At 43.4% G+C, this 23682-nt stretch overlaps 2 protein-coding genes across 5 annotated transcripts; both read left to right on the top strand.

Annotated features, from left to right (window-relative positions):
• The first annotated feature begins 485 nt into the window (after positions 1-485).
• LOC120057489 (SLAIN motif-containing protein-like) lies at positions 486-18722 on the top strand. The gene is made up of 7 exons (XM_039006091.1): positions 486-958; positions 1134-1273; positions 1400-1549; positions 3124-3255; positions 4496-4789; positions 5008-5178; positions 18706-18722. The coding sequence occupies exons 1-7, from the start codon at positions 486-488 to the stop codon at positions 18720-18722; spliced, it is 1377 nt and encodes a 458-aa protein (XP_038862019.1).
• LOC120057132 (zinc finger protein 711-like) lies at positions 16703-23258 on the top strand. Of its 4 annotated transcripts, none has more exons than XM_039005570.1 (9): positions 16703-16908; positions 18706-18777; positions 19211-19308; positions 19422-19868; positions 19983-20135; positions 20221-20358; positions 20502-20636; positions 20786-20929; positions 21056-23258. In XM_039005570.1, the coding sequence occupies exons 3-9, from the start codon at positions 19230-19232 to the stop codon at positions 22231-22233; spliced, it is 2274 nt and encodes a 757-aa protein (XP_038861498.1). In that variant the 5' UTR covers positions 16703-16908; positions 18706-18777; positions 19211-19229; the 3' UTR covers positions 22234-23258. The 4 variants fall into 4 exon arrangements, with proteins under 4 accessions (XP_038861498.1, XP_038861501.1, XP_038861499.1 ...); XM_039005573.1 differs by having other exon boundaries at positions 19473-19868; XM_039005571.1 differs by having other exon boundaries at positions 19214-19308.
• The last annotated feature ends 424 nt before the right edge of the window (positions 23259-23682 follow it).

Below are 23682 nucleotides of genomic sequence, written 5' to 3' on the forward strand. Positions count from 1 at the left end.
TGGCCAAGTAACGTTAGGGGTTTATTTTGGCCGAGTACAAGATTGATGAGTGACTGGTGTGTGATCTGACTTCTCCTGTGTGATTGCTAGCAAGTCATTAACGTTACTCATCACTTATGACTGCTGTTGTCACCAAGTCTGATCCTTTCTCAGAGGCAGCTTGTCGACTCTTTAATCCACATAAGACCCTGACACTGCTTTAAAGCCATCCAAGCTGTTGAGTCTCTCCTGCAAATCTGGGTCAGTACTGAGTGTAGTGGAGGTAACATTATTCAGTGGCTCTACATTTTGAGAGCTACTTTGGACATTGATAATATCGCATTTACTTGATGTCACTTTGAAAGAAATGTTTGATTTGTATTCTGAGTTTAGTCTATAATTCAGCTGCTTTTTATTTTTCAGTGTGGTCAAGTAGTGTTGTTTTTCAGTCAGTGAAAAGTGAAGAACACTGGAGAATTGGAGAGTTGTTTAGGCCGGATATCGGGATGGAGCAGGACATTGCTGCACTGGAGCTGGTAGAAGTTCGAAAGTTACATGAATTAGTGCGGAGACTGGAAATTCAAAATGAATTTCTAACCGAGAGGCGAAGAAATATCAACACCAAAAACCAGTCTCTCTCTGGTGTGCTTATCAGCTGTCCCTCTTCGCTGGAAGAACATCTAAACTGCTGTGATTTGCCAGACCCTGAACCAGCAGAGGTCAACGGTGGGGATGGTATATCTCCACCTCTTGAAAGCCCCAGAGATACACTAGTGAGGCAGGATGGACACGTATATGATGGCTGTTATACACACTTGCCCCACAGTGACATGTTGGAGGAGACACACAGGCAAGGATGCATGGGGTCAGAGGAGCTGGTGGTCAGGGACACAGAGAAGAGAGCAGAGCAGTCTTCTCTGGAGCTAGTGGACCTCCTGGACCTAGAGGAGTGTTGTGAGGTGGAGAATGAAGTGAGCTGGTAGGTACCCGCACAATTTGTTGATAAAACTCTAAACTGTATAGTGTCAAGAATTTGCAACTTCACTATTTTAGGCAACATTTTTGTCCATGCCTTTGCAAACCACCTTTTTTAATACCTCAGTTGCTTAATTATAATTCAGAGTATTTAAGCAGAATCTCTCATTCATTATTAGGTTATATGAGTCACCCAAGAAAGGGGCATCTGCTGAGAGAAGTGATGAGTCCCCTATAAAGTGGTGCAGACAGGTCCTGGACAACCCCAGCCCTGAAACAGAGGTGGCATGTCACACACTAATTAATATCCTGGACCAAAGTAAGTACTGCACAGTATATTACAATCTCTCTCACACAAATGGACACAGACTAAAAGTGGCCATAATGCTTTATCATCTTGAACAGGTAACTCCTATTCATTTAATTTCCTTATTCTTTCCTTTAGAGACGAGATGGAGGAGTATCTTTAGCAGTCGCTCCCACAGACGTCCTGTAGCCTTCCCTGACACTGGTCATCTCTGCATGGGCTCACCTTCCCCTCGGTACCACAGATCAACTGACAGAAGTCAACAAACCAACAAACCTAACAGCTCAGGTAGGGTGCAATCTGGAGAAAACAATTCCCAATTCGTAAAACTGTTCTCTCCCATGGGTGCTTGTACATGCATTCGGAAAGTATTCAGACCCCTTGACTTTTTCCACCAAAAATGTACGTTACAGCCTTATTCTAAAATAGATTCAATAGTTTTCCCCCCCTCATCAATCTACGCACAATACTCCATAATGACAAAGCAAAAACAGCTTTTTAGAATTTTTTGCAATATATACATAAGTATTCAGACCCTTTACTTGGGAATGATGCTACAAGCTTGGCACACCTGTATTTGGGGAGTTTCTCCCATTCTTCTCTTCAGATCCTCTCAAGCTCAGTCAGGTTGGATGGGGAGCATCGCTGCACAGCTATTTTCAGGTCTCTCCAGAGATGTTCGATCGGGTTCAAGTCCGGGCTCTGGCTGGGCCACTCAAGGACATTCAGAGACTTGTCCCGAAGCCACTCCTGCGTTGTCTTGGCTGTGTGCTTAGGGTCATTGTCCTGTTGGAAGGTGAACCTTCACCCCAGTCTGAGGTCCTGAGCGCTCTGGAGCAAGTTTTCATCAAGGATATCTCTGTACTTTGCTCCGTTCATCTTTCCCTCGATCCTGACTAGTCTTCTAGTCGCTGCTGCTGAAAAACGTCCCCACAGCATGATGCTGCCACCACCATGCTTCACCGTAGGGATGGTGCCAGGTTTCCTACAGACGTGACGCTTGGCATTCAGGCCAAATAGTTCAATCTTGGTTTCATCAGACCAGAGAATCTTGTTTCTCATGGTCTGAGAGTCCTTTAGGTGCCTTTTGGCAAACTCCAAGCGGGCTGTCATGTGCCTTTTACTGAGGAGTGGATTCTGTCTGGCCACTACCATAAAGGCCTGATTGGTAGAGTGCTGCAGAGATGATTGTCCTTCTGGAAGGTTCTCCTATCTCCACAGAGGAACTCTGGAGCTCTGTTAGAGTGACCAAGGCCCTTCTCCCCTGATCGCTCAGTTTGGCTGGGCGGCCAGCTCTGGGAAGAGTCTTGGTGGTTCCAAACTTCTTCCATTTAAGAATGATGGAGGCCACTGTGTTCTTGGGGACCTTCAATGTTTCAGAAATGTTTTGGTACCCTTCCCTAGATCTGCGCCTCGACATAATCCTGTCTCAGAGCTCTACGGACAATTCCTTTGACCTCATGGCTTGGTTTTTGCTCTGGCGTGAACTGTCCACTGTGGGACCTTATATAGACAGGTGTGTGGCTTTCCAAATCATGTCCAATCAATTGAATTTACCACAGGTGGACTCCAATCAAGTTGTATAAACATCTCAAGGATGATCAATGGAAACAGGATGCACCTGAGCTCAGTTTTGAGTCTCATAGCAAAGTGTCTGAATACTTATGTAAGTAAGTTATTTACATTTTTCATAACTTTGCTAAAATGTCTAAAAACCTGTTTTTGCTTTGATATTATAGGGTATTGTGTGTAGATTGATGAGGAAAATCAATCTTTCAAAATGCTCTGTAACTCCAACCAACTAAAGTTCCAGATTGTCCTGGTTGTATTTACTCAGTGTCTCTATTGCCTTGGTATTTCAGATGGCAATGATGCTATTTTACCACCATCAATGGACAAGAATGAGCCGAGTTTCTCAGATGACTCCATCACCATGGGCTACAGGCTGCAGGACCTCACTGATGTCCAGATCATGGCTCGCATGCAGGAAGAGAGTGAGTGTGGAAAGTTTTGATTCATATACTGAACAAAAATATAACCGTAACATGCAAAAATTTAAACGATTTTACTGAGTTACAGTTCATATGAGGAAATCAGTCAATTGAAATAAATTCATTAGGCCCTAATATATGGATTTCACATGACTGGAAATAGAGATATGCATCTGTTGGTCACAGATACCTTAACAAAAAAAGGTAGGGGCATGGATCAGAAAACCAGTCCGTATCTGGTGTGACCACCATTTTCTTCATGCAGCGCAACACATCTCCTTCGCATAGAGTTGATCAGGCTGTTGATTGTGGCCTGTGGAATGTTGTCCCACTCCTCTTCAATTGCTGTGCAAAGTTGCTGGAGATTGGCAGGAACTGGAACATGCTGTCGTACACGTTGATCCAGAGCATCCCAAACATGCTCAATGGGTGACATGTCTGGTGAGTATGCAGGCCATGGAAGAACTGGGACATTGTCATCTTCCGGGAATTGTGTACAGATTCTTGCGACATGGGGCTGTGCATTATCATGCTGAAACATGAGGTGATGGCGGTGGATGAATGGCACAACAATGGGCCTCAGGATCTCGCCACAGTATCTCTGTGCATTCAAATTTGCATCGATAAAATGCAATTTTGTTCATTGTCTGTAGCTTATGCCTGCCCGTACCATAACCCCACCGCCACCATGGGTCACTCTGTTCACAACAATGACATCAGTAAACTGCTCGCCCACACGACGCCATACACATGGTCTGCTGTTGTGAGGCTGGTTGGAAGTACTGCCAAATTCTCTAAAACAATGTTGGAGGCGGTTTATGGTAAAGAAATGAACACTAAATTATCTGGCAACAGCTCTGGTGGACATTTTTGCAGTCAGCATGCCAATTGCATGCTCCCTCAACTTGAGGCATCTGTGGCATTGTGTTGAGTGACTAAACTGCACATTTTAGAGTGGCCTTCTGTCCCCAGCACAAGGTGCACCTGTGTAGTGATCCTGCTGTTTAATCAGCTTCTTGATATGCCACACCTTTCAGGTGGGTGGATTATCTTGGCAAAGGAGAAAACACATTTATGCATAACATTTGAGAGAAATAATATTTTTGTGCTTATGGAACATTTCTGTGAAATTTTATTTCAGCTCACTTTACATGTTGCGTTTATATTTTTGTTCAGTGTAAATACTATGCATATTTACTTTACTTGTGGACAGGGTGTTTGACAGTGTTTTGCTTGTCCCAAGGTTTACGACAGGACTATGCCTCCATCCCTGCTGCCGCTACACCGTTCAGGGGTCCTGGTGCATCCATGCTGTCACCTTCTAACTACAGCTACAATGATCTGGAGTTCGACAAGTATAGCCTGGAGGACACAGTCGCATACACACCGCCTCCCAGCCAGCTGCCCCACTACCGCCGTTCCCCATTGGGCCAGTCACCCAGAGCCATAGCCCAGCCTGGTTACAGCAGCCAGCTGCCAAGGCCTCCCAGTCAAGCGACCCCTCAATCTAAGCTGTTTAAGATTGCAAAGAGCAGAGGTAAAAAGAGCACCTATAACAGGCAACATGGAAAATCCCTTTTGACACACAAATATACACATTGACTTTGACATTTTTTTTTTACATATCGACAGCACTCTTTAAAGTGGTGTGATGTCACATAGAACATTCTTTACTCCTATCAGTTTATCATGATCTGCTCTGTGTGTTTCACCCGATTGTATGTGAAATGAAGTTAACCCAGAATGTTGTGGTAGAGGGTCTGAGAAGCAGCATGTCCAACCAGGATTCACCTCCTCGCACCAGCCTCCGCTCCCTCCAGGCAGTCAGGAACAGCCGCAACCTGGAGGCCAACGGCCAGCTCCTCACAGACCACCCCACCTCCCGGCTCACCTACCCTGTAGCAGGTTCAACCAGGTCTCCATCAGGTGGGTTGGCATTTTAGTAGGGATAAGATGTGACTAAACCTTGCCCGCCACCATGTACAGTTGAAGTCGGAAGTTTACAAACACTTAGGTTGGAGTCATTAAAACGTGTTTTTCAACCACTCAACCACAAATTTCTTGTTAACAAACTATAGTTTTGGCAAGTCGGTTAGGACATCTACTTTGTGCATGACACAAGTCATTTTTCCAACAATTGTTTACAGACAGATTATTTCACTTATAATTCACTGTATCACAATTGCAGTGGGTCAGAAGTTTACATACACTAAGTTGACTGTGCCGTTAAACAGCTTGGAAAATTCCAGAAAATGGTGTCATGGCTTTAGAAGCTTTTGATAGGAAAATTGACATCATTTGAGTCAATTGGAGGTGTACCCGTGGATGTATTTCAAGGCCTACCTTCAAACTCATTGCCTCTTTGCTTGACATCATGGGAAAATCAAAATAAATCAGCCAAGACCTCAGAAAAAAATTTGTAGACCTCCACAAGTCTGGTTCATCCTTGGGAGCAATTTCCAAACGCCTGAAGGTACCACGTTCATCTGTACAAACAATAGTACGCAAGTATAAACACTATGGGACCACGTAGCCGCCACACCGCTCAGGAAGGAGACGCTTTCTGTCTCCTAGAGATTAACATATTTTGGTGTGAAAAGTGCGAATCAATCCCAGAACAACAGCAAAGGACCTTGTGAAGATACTGGAGGAAACATGTACAAAAGTATCTATATCCACAGTAAAACGAGTCCTATATTAACACAACCTGAAAGGCCGCTCAGCAAGGAAGAAGCCACTGCTCCAAAACCGCCATAAAAAGCCAGACTACGGTTTGCAACTGCACATGGGGGCAAAGATCGCACTTTTTGGAGATATGTCCTCTGGTCTGATGAAACAAAAATAGAACTGTTTGGCCATAATGACCATCGTTATGTTTGGAGGATAAAGGTGGAGGCTTGCAAGCCAAAGAACACTATCCCAACCGTGAAGCATGGGAGTGGCAGCATCATGTTGTGGGGGTGCTTTGCTGCAAGAGGGACTGATGCACTTCACAAAATAGAGGGCATCACGAGGAAGGAAAATTATGTGGATATATTAAAGCAACATCTCAAGACATCAGTCAGGAAGTTAAAGCCTGTTCGCAAATGGATCTTCCAAATGGACAATGACCCCAAGCATACTTCCAAAGTCGTGTCAAAATTGCAGGGCAACAAAGTCAAGGTATTGGAGTGGCCATCACAAAGCCCTGACCTCAATCCTATAGAAAATTGGTGGGAGCAAGGAGGCCTGCAAACCTGACTCAGTTACACCAGCTCTGTCAGGAGGAATGGGCCAAAATTCACCCAACTTATTGTGGGAAGCTTGTGGAAGGCTACCCGAAACGTTTGACCCAAGTTAAACAATTTAAAGGCAATGCTACCAAATGCTAATTGAGTGTATGTAAACTTCTGACCCACTGGGAATGTGATGAAAGAAATAAAAGCTGAAATAAATCATTCTCTCTACGATTATTCTGACATTTCACATTCTTAAAATAAACTGGTGATCCTAACTGACCTAAGACAGGGCATTTTTACTAGGATTAAATGTCAGGAATTGTGAAAAACTGAGGTTAAATGTATTTGGCTAAGGTGTATGTAAACTTCCGACTTCATCTGTATCTTAGGATACATCTCAGAAAACATATACAGGTAACTGCCAAAATAAAAGGAAACACTTGATTAAATGAGCGATACAAAGCACATGTGTGATTCCTGAGTTAATTAAGCAATTAAACACATCATCATGTTTAGGGTCATGTTGCACATTATTTTGGCTAGAAGAAGAGATCTTAGTGACTTTGAAAGGGGTTTCAAAGGAGCACAGGGGGTTTAAAGTGTGCGTGTCTCACTCACTCACTCATTCACCAGTGCCCGTATCCACAAAGCGTCTCGGAGTACACAATTGGTCTTAAGTTCTGAGAATAGATACATTTACTTTATATTTAGGATACCTCATGAGCTGTCTTAACCCGTTAAGAGTTACCAACAGGTGTCTTGAAAATAGAAAAGGGCAGCGAGTCAGTGGTTCCTGTGCCATAGACAACCAATTGCTTTGGAGTTGTTGAAAGAATGTTTTGATATTTCTATATGATCAACCAATAAATCAGGGTTCTACAGTGCAACCATTTTGCTTGCATATGAGGCTAAATATTTTGCTGTGCGACTTGACATTTTATTTAGGAGTACCAGTGCGCCTAGAAAAATTAAGGATTCTAGTTTTAATACCTCAAATATTTTTCATTGTGCTCCTAAATGTCTTTGTGTGCGCCTACATTGTTCAACTTAGGTGCACACGTGTTCCTTGTAAAAAAGGTCAACGTAGAGCCCTGCATAAATACTCTAGACCTACATCCAGTGGCGACTTTAGCATTTCAATCTTGGTGAGGCAAAAAATAACAAGTGTTTTTGATGCATGCCAGCAAAGCCACTACACAACACAACACTAAACAGTACATGAATTGCACTATAACAGTGACAAACGGCGCCCACAAACTGTTAGGGCCTACATAAAGCTGTACCAACAGCAGAGCTTTCTTTTCAACACCATGGAGTGAATCCTTACCACTGCTACACCTGGCTATCGTAACAGTTCATTCAGCCTCATTTACTGCCTTTAAAAAAACTGCTGATATGGCTGACTTGCTTAAATAAATGTGGTTTCTACTGACAATTGAGATGTACAAACTATGGCATAAGGTGACGACGAGCGAATAAGAGGCAATCCATAATTTCGATTAAGACATTAATGAGTGAGCTAGGACGGGCGTAGTCAATATGTCACGTTCCTGACCTGTTTTCTGTTAGTTTTGTATGTGTTAGTTGGTCAGGACGTGAGTTTGGGTGGGCAGTCTATGTTTTCTGTTTCTATGTTGGTTTAAAGGGTGACCTGATATGGCTCTCAATTAGAGGCAGGTGGTTTTCATTTCCTCTGATTGAGAGTCATATTAAGGTAGGTGTTTTCACACTGTTTGTTGTGGGTGGTTGTCTCCTGTGTCTGTGTCTATGTACGTTGCGCCACACGGGACTGTTTTCGGTTTGTTTGTTCGGTTGTTCGGTTTATGTAGTCTGTTCCTGTTTCATGCGTTCTTCGTGTCATGTAAGTTCTTATGTTCAGGTGCGTCTACGTCGTTTGTTGTTTTGTAGTTTGTTAAAGTGTTTTCGTGTTTTTTCGTCTTTAATTTAATAAATCATGTCATATCAAGAAGCTGCATTTTGGTTCAATCCCTGCTCCTCCTCTTCATCCGAAGAGGAGGAAAGCCGTTACACAATATCACTATTTTTTCAGCACTTTTGAAATGTACGACAGAATTCAGAACATGGGCCATTCTTACAGTATTCTCCCTGTACACTAAGTCGTAGGATAAATAAAGGGGGCAGAAAATGAAAGCTCTTACAATATTCAATGATTGCATTTCTCTAAAACAGGCTAGTGGCTACATGTTCACCGCCAAATCAGAACAGTAGGCTAAGTTATGAGGGGGAAAGAGACCAAATTACTAGGATGAGGTACATGGGCTACTAACAGCTTACTACACAACATACACTTAGTATTACTTTCTTAGCTACAGTATACATATCGCCCTGGCATATTACATAATTTATGCAGCAGCATACAATACATTTTTGGACTCATGTTGTGCTGTTCTCACTTGAACAGTAAGTTGGCGCGGTGGTCCTTGTGAGCAAATTTTGTCATCAAACTTTGTCATCGAAGTCTGGCATTCTCTGGCTTTATGATACTTTCAAAACAACTGGGAACTCTGAAAAAAAACAAGGTTGAATCATGACGTCAGTGATCTTCAGGTTGGAGTTCTAGAAAGAGGCCCGAATGACCGTTAAAAACGTATTTTCCCAGTCCGAGCAATTTTCTTTCAGTTGTCTTGAACTCACTAAAGTCTGAGATTTCCCAGTTCCGAGTTTCCAGTTGTTTAGAACGTGGCAGAAGTCATGCTGGATTGACAGCATGACCAATGTATTCAACTTTTTCTGGCCCATAGTGTTGAAGGTTTATCCTTTTAAGCTTGGAAAAGATACCCTTAAACTGCAGACTTGAACCACACACCCACTCCACTGAATAGCATGCTAGTGATTGCTTTGCAACGCTTGCAGAAAGCCTCTGATTCCTTCCAAACCACGCATTGTTGAATTTGCGATTTCCAACTTGTTGTGTAATGTTTATGTCCAATGGCCGATGAGCATCGATAAGTTTTATCTGTAATTTCTCTTCATATGACAAGGATTGAAAAGGTTTTGCCAGTAGATTGTCGACTTGATTCATGATGATGACTGCTTGTCTAGCTTGCTAGCTAAGATTGTGAAAGTTTGATGTTAACATGATCAGTCAAATCAAAGCTATGGTAGATATAACGTGATTTGACGTAATTTTATCTGTGGCCAATGACCTTGAGATTTCTTGGATGGGCACTTCTAATGTAACTCTATGGCAGCACCCAAGAGGCTTGCATTTTCAAGCTCTCCCCATAGATTTTATAGTGACGTACTGTCCCCACGAGTGAAAGAAGACTAAGCCAATCACCGCGCAACTAAAGAACATTACCAACCCCTACGCTCTGTATTTTCCGCTGGCTGCCCCACCACCACAGAAAGCACTGAGCTAGGCTGAAACACCTGCATTTTGGAGCTGCCTTACTCAAGCAAGCCAAAAAAAGACCATGTTTGTATGTAGACCCTTTACTAAGTACTTTGTTGAAGCACCTTTGGCAGCGATTACAGCTTTGAGTCTTCTTGGGTATGGCTCTACAAGCTTGGCACACCTGTATTTGGGGAGTTCTCCCATTCTTCTCTGCGGATCCTCTCAAGCTGTGTCAGGTTGGATGGGTAGCATCGCTGCACAGCTATTTTCAGGTATCTCCAGAGATGTTCGATCGGGTTCAAGTCCTGGCACTGGCTGGGCCACTCAAGGACATTCAGAGACTTGTCCCGAAACCACTCTTGTGTTGTCTTGGCTGTGTGCTAAGGGTCGTTGTCCTGTTGGAAGGTGAACCTTCACCCCAGTCTGAGGTCCTGAGCGCTCTGGAGCAGGATTTTATCAAGGATCTCTCTCTGTACTTTGCTCTGTTCATCTTTCCCTCGATCCTGACTAGGGTTGCACATTTTGGGGAATATTCAGAAACTTTCCATGGGAATTAACAGGAATATATGGGAATTAACAGAAATATAGGCAAATTAATGTTTTTTGCATTGGATATACAGTTGAAGTCGGAAGTTTACATACACCTTAGCCAAATACATTTAAACTCAGTTTTTCACAATTCCTGACATTTAATCCTAGTAAAAATTCCCTGTATTAGGTCAGTTAGGATCACCACTTTATTTTAAGAATGTGAAATGTCAGAGTAATCGTAGAGAGAATGATTTATTTCAGCTTTTATTTCTTTCATCACATTCACAATGGGTCAGAAGTTTACATACAGTCAATTAGTATTTGGTAGCATTGCCTTTAAATTGTTTAACTTGGGTCAAATGTTTCGGGTAGCCTTCCACAAGCTTCCCACAATATGTTGGGTGAATTTTGGCCCATTCCTCCTGACAAAGCTGGTGTAACTGAGTCAGGTTTGTAGGCCTCCTTGCTTGCACACACCTTTTCAGTTCTGCCCACAAATTTTCTATGGGATTTAGGTCAGGGCTTTGTGAGTGCCCCTCCAATACCTTGACTTTGTTGTCTTTAAGCCATTTTGCCACAAATTTGGAAGTAGGCTTGGGGTCATTGTCCATTTGGAAGACCCATTTGCGACCAAGCTTTAACTTCCTGACTGATGTCTTGAGATGTTGCTTCGATATATCCACATAATTTTCCTACCTCATGATGCCATCTATTTTGTGAAGTGCACCAATCCCTCCTGCAGAAAAGCACCCCCACAACATGATGCTGCTACCCCCGTGCTTCACGTTATGGATGGTGTTCTTCGGCTTGCAAGCCTCCCCTTTTTCCTCCAAACATAACGATGGTCATTATGGCCAAACAATTCTATTTTTGTTTTATCAGACCAGAGGACATTTCTTTAAAAAGTACGATCTTTGTCCCCATGTGCAGTTGCATACCGTAGTCTGGCTTTTTAATGGCGGTTTTGGAGCAGTGGCTTATTCCTTGCTGAGCGGCCTTTCAGGTTGTGTTGATATTTCAGGTTGTGTTGATACGTCCCTTCCGTCTTCAAGAGAGCGAGAGTTGCACCCCTTCTGAAAAAACCTACACTCGATCCCTCTGATGTCAATAACTACAGACCAGTATCCCTTCTTTCTTTTCTCTCCAAAACTCTTGAACGTGCCGTCCTTGGCCAGCTCTCCTGCTATCTCTCTCAGAATGACCTTCTTGATCCAAATCAGTCAGGTTTCAAGACTAGTCATTCAACTGAGACTGCTCTTCTCTGTGTCACGGAGGCGCTCCGCACTGCTAAAGCTAACTCTCTCTCCTCTGCTCTCATCCTTCTAGACCTATCGGCTGCCTTTGATACTGTGAACCATCAGATCCTGCTCTCCACCCTCTCCGAGCTGGGCATCTCCGGCAAGGTCCACGCTTGGATTGCGTCCTACCTGACAGGTCGCTCCTACCAGGTGGCGTGGCGAGAATCTGTCTCCGCACCACGTGCTCTCACCACTGGTGTCCCCCAGGGCTCTGTTCTAGGCCCTCTCCTATTCTCGCTATACACCAAGTCACTTGGCTCTGTCATATCCTCACATGGTCTCTCCTATCATTGCTATGCAGACGACACACAATTAATCTTCTCCTTTCCCCCCTCTGATAACCAGGTGGTGAATCGCATCTCTGCATGTCTGGCAGACATATCAGTGTGGATGACGGATCACCACCTCAAGCTGAACCTCGGCAAGACGGAGCTGCTCTTCCTCCCGGGGAAGGACTGCCCGTTCCATGATCTCGCCATCACGGTTGACAACTCCATTGTGTCCTCCTCCCAGAGTGCTAAGAACCTTGGCGTGATCCTGGACAACACCCTGTCGTTCTCAACTAACATCAAGGCGGTGACCCGTTCCTGTAGGTTCATGCTCTACAACATTCGCAGAGTACGACCCTGCCTCACGCAGGAAGCGGCGCAGGTCCTAATCCAGGCACTTGTCATCTCCCGTCTGGATTACTGCAACTCGCTGTTGGCTGGGCTCCCTGCCTGTGCCATTAAACCCCTACAACTCATCCAGAACGCCGCAGCCCGTCTGGTGTTCAACTTTCCCAAGTTCTCTCACGTCACCCCGCTCCTCCGCTCTCTCCACTGGCTTCCAGTTGAAGCTCGCATCCGCTACAAGACCATGGTGCTTGCCTACGGAGCTGTGAGGGGAACGGCACCTCCGTACCTTCAGGCTCTGATCAGGCCCTACACCCAAACAAGGGCACTGCGTTCATCCACCTCTGGCCTGCTCGCCTCCCTACCTCTGAGGAAGTACAGTTCCCGCTCAGCCCAGTCAAAACTGTTCGCTGCTCTGGCACCCCAATGGTGGAACAAACTCCCTCACGACGCCAGGTCAGCGGAGTCAATCACCACCTTCCGGAGACACCTGAAACCCCACCTCTTTAAGGAATACCTAGGATAGGATAAAGTAATCCTTCTAACCCCCCCCCCCCCCCCCCCTTAAAAGAGTTAGATGCACTATTGTAAAGTGGTTGTTCCACTGGATATCATAAGGTGAATGCACCAATTTGTAAGTCGCTCTGGATAAGAGCGTCTGCTAAATGACTTAAATGTAAATGTAAATATAGGACTCGTTTTACTGTGGATATAGATACTTTTGTACCTGTTTCTTCCAGCATCTTCACAAGGTCCTTTGCTGTTGTTCTGTGATTGATTTGCACTTTTCGCACCAAAGTACGTTCATCTCTAGGAGACAGAACGTGCCTCCTTCCTGAGTGGTATGACGGCTGCATGGTCCCCTGGTGTTTATACTTGCGTACTATTGTTTGTACAGATGAACGTGGTACCTTCAGGCGTTTGGAAATTGCTCCCAAGGATGAACCAGACTTGTGGAGGTCTACTATTTTTTTGGCTGATTTATTTTGATTTTCCCATGATGTCAAGCAAAGAGGCATTGATTTTGAAGATAGGCCTTGAAATACATCCACAGGTACACCTCCAATTGACTCAAATGATGTCAATTTGCCTAACAGAAGCTTCTAAAGCCATGCCATCATTTTCTGGAATTTTCCAAGCTGTTTAAAGGCACAGTCAACTTAGTGTATGGAAACTTCTGACCCACTAAAATTGTGATACAGTGAATTATAAGTGAAATAATCTGTCTGTAGACAATTGTTGGAAAAATGACTTGTGTCATGCACAAAGTAGATGTCCTAACCGACTTCCCAAAACTATAGTTTGTTAACATGAAATTTGTGGAGTGGTTGAAAAAACTGTTTTAATGACTCCAACCTAAGTGTATGTTAACTTCCGACTTCAACTGTATTTACTATATGGAGACGGAAACATAAACATTTTACCTTAATTATTAAATCCTTCCAATATACATTTAGAAAAACAATTTAGTTACAAATTTAACTTTTATTAAATTAGTTGACTCTTCACATGGGAGGATTTCACTGAACAACAAAAGAAAGGGAATATTGAATGATCCCCAATGATCCATCGCATCTCCCAAAAACGTTTTCAACATACATCTGTAAAATGATAGTCTAGAAACTAAAGCTTTGGTTGTCTTCCTCTCATGTCTTCTCCCTGGACCTCTTCAAAGTCCACCTCTTGAACATCAGACTCTGAGGCCTCATCTTCACTGTCACTTTCCAACCTTGTTGAGGATGGCTCGTTGTCAGGCTCAAAATGCCTCAAATTTGCCCAGATGACCACCAATTTTTCAACCCTTGTATTGGTCAGCCTGTTGCGTGCTTTGGTGTGTGTGTTCCTTAACAGGGACAAGTTGCGTTCTGAGGCGGCTGGTGTTGGTGGGATTTGGAGGATGATAGAGGCAACAGGGGAAAGAGCTTCAGATCCACAAAGTCCCTTCCACCAGGTGGCTGATGAGATGTAACATGTACGCTGCATCATGTATGGGCTTCGGGCAGAAGTCTTTAAGCTTTTTGATGTATTTCAGAATTGCAGTTTCCTCTGCTTGGAGCACCAGTGAAGTGGGCAGGGCTGTACAGATGTCTTCTCTTACATCTGCAAGCAGAGTCTGAACATCAGACAGGATGGCATTGTCTCCCTCAATCCGTGCAATTGCTACTGCTATAGGTTCCAGGAGTTTCAGGCTGCTTACCACTCTCTCCCAAAATACATCATCCAGGAGGATCCTCTTGATGGGGCTGTCCATATCAGTAGACTGTGATATGGCCATTTCTTGGAGAGACTCCTTTCCCTCCAGGAGACTGTCAAACATGATGACAACACCACCCCAACGGGTGTTGCAGGGCAGCTTCAATGTGGTGCTCTTATTCTTCTCACTTTGCTTGGTGAGGTAGATTGCTGATATAACTAGATTGCTGATAATACCTAACCATTTCCTTGGCTCTCTTGTAGAGTGTATCCATTGTTTTCAGCGCCATGATGTCCTTGAGGAACAGATTCAATGCATGAGCAGCACAGCCAATGGGTGTGATGTGAGGGTAGGACTCCTCCACTTTAGACCAAGCAGCCTTCATGTTCACAGCATTGTCTGTCACCAGTGCAAATACCTTCTGTGGTCCAACATCTGCAATGTAGAGACCGGTGTGTCTGTAGTCCCTTGTGTCTGTGCTCTTGTAGAATACTGGTTGAGGGGTGGAGATGACCTTCTGGAAGGTTCTCCCATCTCCACAGAGGAATTGGTTTTACTCCTGGCTCAGAGTTTGTCTGAGCAGTGTCTAGCCTTTTACTGCAGTGGGCTTAATCGGGGTCACACAGAGTGATTCTTGGTGGTCTTAAACAGATCTATTTTGAAACAAAAGTATACAACTCACACACATGGTTACGGTCTTAAAAAAAGAAGACACCTGTACCATGTCATTTATAGAGTGTAATTCAAATAAAACATTTTTTGGTGACATACACGTGCAGATGTTATTGTGGGTGTAGCGAAATGCTTGTGTATTCAATGTGGAGTTTGCATCCCAATATTGCACTTTATATACATCACAGAAGACTGAAATATAACAAAACTGTTTGACATAGAAACACTGGATTTTTGTCGGTTAAAAAAAAAAAACTTTTAACGATGAAATTATGAAAATTCCATCCATGACGCCAGACAAGGCACTTTTGGTCATTGACTGCAGGATAGGGCTACCATCATCCTAAAACTAACTGACCTGGGAGTTTTTTTGTCCTAAAACAGGTTTTAACAGGATTCCTAGGAACTCTTCTGCGATGCTTTGTGAATACTGGTTCAGATCTCAACCCAATTGAACACTTATAGAAGATTCTGGAGCTGCCTTTTTTTTTTTTTTTTTAACTTGTCTTTATTTCAGACAGAAATGTTTAGTCCATAACATTTCCAAACTTGTGATTGCCTCCTAGGTGAGTCTTCAGTCAGGCTTAGGAGTGGTGGCCGATCTTCATCTGTTTCTGCCAAAACCTTGAACTCCAGTGACCCCCCTGCAACTGGAGCAGCACGGCAGTCCCTGAGAGAATCATTTCAGGACTTGTCTATTAGAGGGCTGCCGAGAGCCCAGTCCCTCAGCCCCTCTGGTTTGAGGATCCCCTGTCCCAGTAAGGACTTTTCAGTTGGAGGGTACCTATCAACTCATGGTCGTGTCTATGCCTCCCCTGAGAGGTCCACTACCCTGGCTTGGGGCAGACTGGGGCAGCCTGCCAATACCCATAGGTAAAAAGGTATACTCAATGTTTCTCAGTAATTCCTCAGTAATCTGTAACATACTCTCACTCAAAATAACTCCACTTAATGTATTAAAGCACATTAAACAGTAGGTTTGGTTTATGTGAATTTGAATTTAGTTATCGTTTTCTTCTGTCTGCCAATCATGCAGTGCTGGTTTATTTTGTGTGGCTTCACAATCCCTTCCACTGGAATTGGACACCTTATCCATCCTTTCTCATCTTAAATGCAAGGTGCTGCTCAATGCTAAAATCCAAATGATAGCCAATGAAATTAATCTTAATTTGATTCAAATTTGGGAATTGACACACAAATTCACATACTTAGAACTGATACAGTATATCATTATTACATTAATTGTCACTGTAGATTATCTCACAGGGCTTGGTTGTAAACACCATCTAATTCTGCATACTAAAAGTTATACCACAACATGTTTCAGTTGAAACTATCATAATTTAACACTTTGAGGACAGTTACAGTATTGAGCCCTATTTAGTTTTTGTTGCATATTGATCAGTTGTGGTATACACTACTGCGCCACCTTTCAGTTGGTGCATCCAGACACATTCATTCAATGTTTCTGTTCCTTACAATTATATTATTACGTATGTGAAGTTGTAAGAAACGGGCCAGCAGTTTTAGAATCAACTGTTGAAGACCGAGTGCAGTTTGTCACCTACTTCCCCACCGCCCCCACCCTTCCGAGCTAACAGCGAGCTACGTGATTGGTCCAGGCCTGAAAAACAGCCTTCAGGATCTAGAATGTTGTACAGGCCTTGCATTCGCACCATGATAAATATAACCAAATTTAATAATACGACTGCGGAAATACTGTTCAAACCGGAAAAGTGGAATTAAAACAAGACAGTAGTGACTTGATTTGGTAAGTATATATTACATTTAATGCGATATGACGATGGGGCCTTGTCACGAAGGCCTATGGGCCTCCACCCAAGCCGAAAAAACAAGGACTGCTAGCTAGCCGTCGATAGCTATGCTAACTAACGACATAGCTAGCTCGCTCGGAAATATATTGTGACTTTTGTAAGACGATAGTCATTTGTGCCATCTTCCAGTGCACACGTTCGAAAGTATGGTAGGTTTACTGCGTTTATTTTACTAATGATATCGATTGCAATTGCTGGGAATGCTATTGCTAGCTAGTTAGCTCGCTAATTTAGCCCAACAATGGCCCAGACTGGGCAGAAAATATGCATTGCGGTCAGGATTTCGCAGAGCGTCAGTCTTGCACGCTTGTTGTTTGAGTCTTGAAACAAGCGCATAGCTTGGATTTCATTAAATATTTAGCATAGATTCGATTTATGCTTATCATTCATTCATAGCCATTAATTTTGCTAAATTCGCCGTGCGCACTCAAGCGCCTTTGTTGTCGGGGTTCTGTGTCCACAATGTAAACAGAAGCCGCCATATTTAATGCGTCTGCGCGCGCTCTCTACGGTCAGTCAACTACTGCATTGGGCGAAAACAGTGCGTGTGAATCATTTGCCAGCTACTTTCCCGTATCTGTCACTGTAACCACAGACACAGATAGAACAAGGAGCAATATCTATGCTAGCGTGGTTCGGGGATTCTAACCAGCGACCTTTCGGTTACTGGCCTAAACGTTAGGTTACCTTCCGCCCCCAAACCATAATGTCTCCTGATACTAGGACATTATAAAGGCACATTCTTATAAGTAATAAAGTGGTATTGATTCAGTAGGGAATCTGAATCAGAGGTGCGGGGTGCTGCCTTAATCGACATCCAGGTCTTCGACGCCCGGGGAACTCAGGGGTAGAACGACAGATTTTTACCTGGTCAGCTCGGGGATTCGATCTAGCAACCTTTCGGTTACTGGCCCAACGCCCCAACCACTAGGCAACCTGCCGCCCCATTACTGTCACCCACAGTGCAAATTATGTTACATTGACAAATTAGTCCTGGAGGCATGTATTTGTTGGTGCCAGAAGTGTCCCATTACTTGTAACACCAGTCTACTCAATGTATCCAAACCAAGGAGTATCACCTGTGAGTGTGTGAATATAAACACATTGTAGCTTTTTGCTTCCCATTAGATTTATCATTGCATCATCAACCACGTTACTTGTTTTTTTATTTAACCTTTATTTAACTAAGCAAGTCAGTTAAGAACAAATTCATATTTACAATGATGGCCTACCAAAAGGCAAAAGGCCTCCTGCGGGGACAGGGGCTGGGATAAAAAAATAAAAAATGACAAAACACACATCATGACAAGAGAGAGAACACTACATAAAGAGAGACCCAAAACAACAACGTAATAACATAATATACTTCTGCATTTATCCAATAGTTTACCCTCTCTAATTTTTACATTTTAGTAATTTAGCAGACTCCAGAGTGACTTACAGAAGCAATTAGGCTAAGGTGCCATGCTCAAGGGCATATTGACCGATTTTTCTCCTAGTTGGCTCGGGGATTCTAACCAGCGACCTTTCGGTTACTGGCCTAAACTCTAGGTTACCTTCCGCCCCCAAACCATAATGTCTCCTGATACTAAGACATTATAAAGGCACATTCTTATAAGTAATAAAGGATTATAGCAGTCTTCTTTATTTCCATTACCACAATTATATTTCAGGATAGATAAAATCATTGAAGCTGATGTATCTGTTATGTGTTTTTCTTTTCTCTATTTCAGGTGTTTCTCCTCCCTAGCTGATTTTTAAAAAACATAACACTTCCCTGATGGTTTGAGAGCTCAGAATCAAATGTGAGTGGTGAAATACTGTCATTAGCAATGTGTTTTTAATCTTTCAGTGTTAACATTTTGTTAAAGTTTTAATGTCACATGAACGAGTACAGTGAAATGTCTTTCTTGCAAGCTCCAAACCCAACAATGCATTATTCAATGTTAATGTTTATTCAGCATTGAATCAGTATGTTGATACATTTGTAATGAGTTATGTATTGACAGAGGTCCTAATTGATCTGATAAAATTAGATCAACTTAATCATTTACATTACATTTACGTCATTTAGCAGACGCTGTTATCCAGAGCGACTTACAGTTAGTGCATTCATAGCTAGGTTGGACAACCACATATCACAGTCATAGTAAGTACATTTTTCCTCAATAAAGTAGCAACCAGCAAAGTCAGAGCTAGTAAGAAAAATAAAAGAATCCTCCTCATTTGTGTTTGTAGCAGACAGGATAAAAAGAGAATGGACCACGGTGGAGGGGTCTTGAACTTTCAGATGCAAGACTCAAAGATGCCACACACAATGATAATGCAGGATTTTGGTAAGTCCACTCCATCAATGCAGAGAACTAATAGTACATGGCCTTTTGTTTATTTGATTGTGTCTGTGTGTGCTCGAACTGATAAGAGTAACAGTTCCTCCTGACTTCCCCAGTGGCAGGTATGGCCCACATTGACGGTGATCACATTGTGGTTTCTGTGCCAGAGGCGGTGCTGGTGTCAGACGTGGTGACTGACGAGGAAGGAATCATGTTTGAGCATGACCTGGGGTCAGAGGTTGTAGAGGGGCCAGACATCTGCTGCAGCGACGAGCCTGACGGCATAATCATGACTGAGTCGGTCCTGGGGGCCGAGGTGGCCATTGAGGACGTGCTGGATTCTGACCACCATCACCATGTGCTGACAACAGATCTCATAGAGGAATCTGATAGGGTTCCTGACCAGGTGTTTGAAATTGTCACTGAGGAGGTCATGGTCTCCAACTGCAACTCAGAGACGTATGTGGAGGAGCAGGAGGAGATTGAAGACTCTGCAGTCACCATCCAGGAGCCGGACAACGAGGCTGGAGAGAGCGTCTCCGAGGACTACCTGATGATCTCCTGTAAGACACGTCTTATTTTCTTGGTACTACTAGACTGCTCCAACACAAATTTTGACTCTAATAATAGGATGAATCTGATAGTGTATAATGATGAGTGTGCTATTGTTTGTGCAGTGGACGATGTTGGGGAGAAGTTGGACATGGAGGACACACCCCTGAAGATGGGTTCTGAGGTGATGGAGGATGGCTCCAAAGAGGGTGACTACGACTCTGAGTGCATCAAAGTCTACATCTTCAAGGCAGAGGCTGATGATGATGTTGACATAGGTAAGGACTCTTACAAGTTCCGATCAATTTGAAAGATACACCTCTGTTCAGTTTCCCTGAATTCAGACATTTACTGTGAGTGCAGGTGGCACAGAGATTGTAGCTGAGAGCGACTTCCACAACGGTCACGCAGTGCTGGAGACTGGGGGCATTGGCAAGCTGTCTCGAGAGAAGATGGTCTACATGGCAGTGAAAGACCCGTCCCAGGAGGATTCAGAGATCAGTGAGTCCCCTGAATTAGCAGCCTTTCCTCCAATCCCTTATACAGCACAACATATTAAACGATATGGCTGCCTTATTATTTTTGTCCCAATAGATGGTTGCAGTGTTAAATTAAGTGACTGAGTTTTCCTTGTCTGTGAGCAGACTGCACTGAGATGGCGGATGAGGTGTACATGGAGGTGATAGTGGGAGAGGAGGATGCCCCTGCCATCCAGGACTCACTGGATGACTCCAGCCACAATAAGAACTTCGGCACTGTTGCCTGGGCTGCAGCTTATGGTAAAGCCTACTCCTTTTCTCCATAGACACAAGTTCCTCAGAGACATACATTCAGTATGGCGTAAGATAATTCTACATTTAGCCTAACATTTAGATTTGTTCATGTCACGATTTTTAAGTGTGTTGAATTGGTGTATAATTTTCCTTAGGTAACAGTCTGGACTCCAGGCTGGAGAACAAGAACAACACAGGGACACATTACCTGAAGATCAGCGACAGCCTGAGTACAAGTAGAGCTCTCAAACAGAAGATCAAGAAAAAGAAAAAGGGAGAGACACGTCAGTGTCAGACAGGTATGGGGTTCTATGTTCATTAAAACATTTTCAAAAAGCTTGCATCATTTTGTAAGATTATACTTTTCTTTTTTAGATGTAGGCCTAACAATTCCTGTTCTTTTTTGCCTCCACACTTTTCCTCAGCTGTGATCATTGGTCCAGATGGCCAGCCTCTGACTGTGTACCCCTGCAACATCTGCGGGAAGAAGTTCAGATCGCGAGGCTTTCTGAAGATCCACATGAAGAACCACCCCGATCACATCTTCAAGAAGAAGTACCAGTGCACAGACTGCGATTTCACCACCAACAAGAAGGTAAACTTCCACAACCACCTGGAGGGCCACAAGCTCATAGTGAAGAGTGACCGGGTCTCAGAATTCACTGAGGTCACAAGGCGTTACTGTGTGGAGAGCCCACTCAGCTCCAATAAGCTCATCCTACGTGACCAGGAGCCCAAGCTGCACCACTGTAAGTACTGTGACTATGAGACAGCCGAGCAGGGCCTTCTCAACCGCCACTTGCTGGCTGTCCACAGCAAGAGCTTTGCCCATGTGTGTGTGGAGTGTGCTAAAGGTTTCCGCCACCCCTCTGAGCTCAAAAAGCACATGAGGACCCACACGGGTGAGAAGCCCTACCACTGCCAGCACTGTGAGTTCTGCTGTGCCGACCAGTCTAACCTGAAGACCCACATAAAGAGCAAGCATGGAGCGGAGCTGCCGTTCAAGTGTGGCCACTGTCCCCAGGCCTTCTCTGACGAGCGGGAGCTGCAGAAGCACATGGAGATATTCCAGGGCCACAAGACGCACCAGTGTCCGCACTGCGAGCACAAGAGCACCAACTCCAGCGACCTGAAGCGCCACATCATCTCCGTGCACACCAAGGACTTCCCTCACAAGTGTGACGTGTGTGAAAAGGGCTTCCACCGGCCCTCGGAGCTGAAAAAACACACAGAGACTCACAAAGGTGCCAGGCTGCACCAATGCCGCCACTGTGACTTTAAGACCCCAGACCCCTTCATACTCAGTCGCCACATCCTGTCCGTCCACACCAAAGACTTACCCTTCAAGTGCAAGCGCTGCCGACGGGGCTTCAGGCATCAGCTGGAACTGAAGAAGCACATGAAGACCCACAGTGGGCGGAAAGTGTACCAGTGCCAGTACTGTGAGTACAGCTCCTCGGACGCTTCAGGTTTCAAACGGCACGTCATATCCATCCACACCAAGGACTATCCCCACCGCTGTGACTACTGCACTAAAGGCTTCCGTAGGCCCTCTGAAAAGAGCCAGCACATTGCACGGCATCACAAGGATGTTTTAATGTAAAGTGCTTCTTCACACACCCTTTCCCATATTCAGAACAATCTGATTCTCACTCACTATAGAGCAGGGAAATACAATTATTTCAATGTGATAAATAAAGGATGACAATTGTCACATTTTCTTCGAACTGCATTAGTAATTTATTAACTTGTCCTCACATCACCATTAGTACTCAAACCTGGGGTGCTATTCAAACAAACCTCAAGTCAGGTAAATCCTGAATCAGAACACTGCTTGAAAGCACACATTTTCTCAGTACCGTAGTATGCTTGTCTGGGTTGTTTGAATAGCACACCACTTGTCATATGCAGTATCAGTGGTAAGATAATGCTGTAATTTGATTTTAACTAATGGCGTGTTTATCTGTTGACTGTATTCTCACTGTTGACCTTGGGGTAACCATTATCTGACAAGTCATTGTATGATTTTTAGTAATGCTACTGCTAGCAAATTGTGAAAAACATGCATTTAAAGACCCAGTTCTAATTTCAAACATAAACAGTCATCTGTATCAGTTTTCTCTGTATTCAAAGGCATGAAAAGGGGATGTGGACAACCCAGCTTTTTACTTGTATTTGTCCTTTATGCTTTGAAATAATCGCTTGTCAAACAATCAGGGGTTTAAATTTTTCCCATGTGGTAAAATCTGGTAAAATCATGTTGCTCAAAGCCAATAAAATGTTTACTATCAGGAATGTCTCATGTATCAGATCCAAATCAGTGTTATCTATTCTCTGTCAACTGAAATATTAGGAGCTTCTTTAGTAAATAAAGACATCTCCTGATGAATTGTTCACCTCAACCTATTACTTTCATTCACTCTTTTTGCCATCATTCAGTAACAAAGAATGTACCAACAAGTGGATTTGTGTTAAGATGACAGTGTTTTGCATCTTACAATAAGGGCGACTACTGACACCAAGTTATCCCATGATTGACCTAGAGGTGAAATTAAGATTGTATTTTGTTTATTGATTTAAAATTATTAACATCTGATTTGTAGAAAATAAATGTTCTTTTTGAAAGTATCTTTAATTGATGTTGCTTGACTTACCATTGTATACAACTTTTTTGCTTTGTGACCAACCAATTGAGGTGTCTTGAGTCGCGACCCACCATAAGGGTTGAGCGGTGAAAAAAACATACATAGAACATCATCTTGGCAGCAGAGAGAAGATTGTGCAGTTTTGAAGCTAATTTCCAGCAATTCTACACATTTTGCCATGGCGCTGAAATAATAGGTTGCAATTCTATACATTTTTCCAAGGAGCTGAGAATTTTCACTTAAGCTAATTTCCGTCAATTCTACACATTTTGACGTGTTCTTATCCTCAAATATAAAATCAATGGGTGCCTGATTATCTAGTGTTTATTTTGCTGATTGTAAATTCTCAGATTATAGGGTATTATATGTCCATTATCTTTTCTACATACTTTCGATTTGGTTTTAGT

The sequence above is a fragment of the Salvelinus namaycush genome, chromosome 12, assembly GCF_016432855.1.
Source record: "Salvelinus namaycush isolate Seneca chromosome 12, SaNama_1.0, whole genome shotgun sequence".
Lineage (NCBI taxonomy): Eukaryota > Metazoa > Chordata > Actinopteri > Salmoniformes > Salmonidae > Salvelinus > Salvelinus namaycush.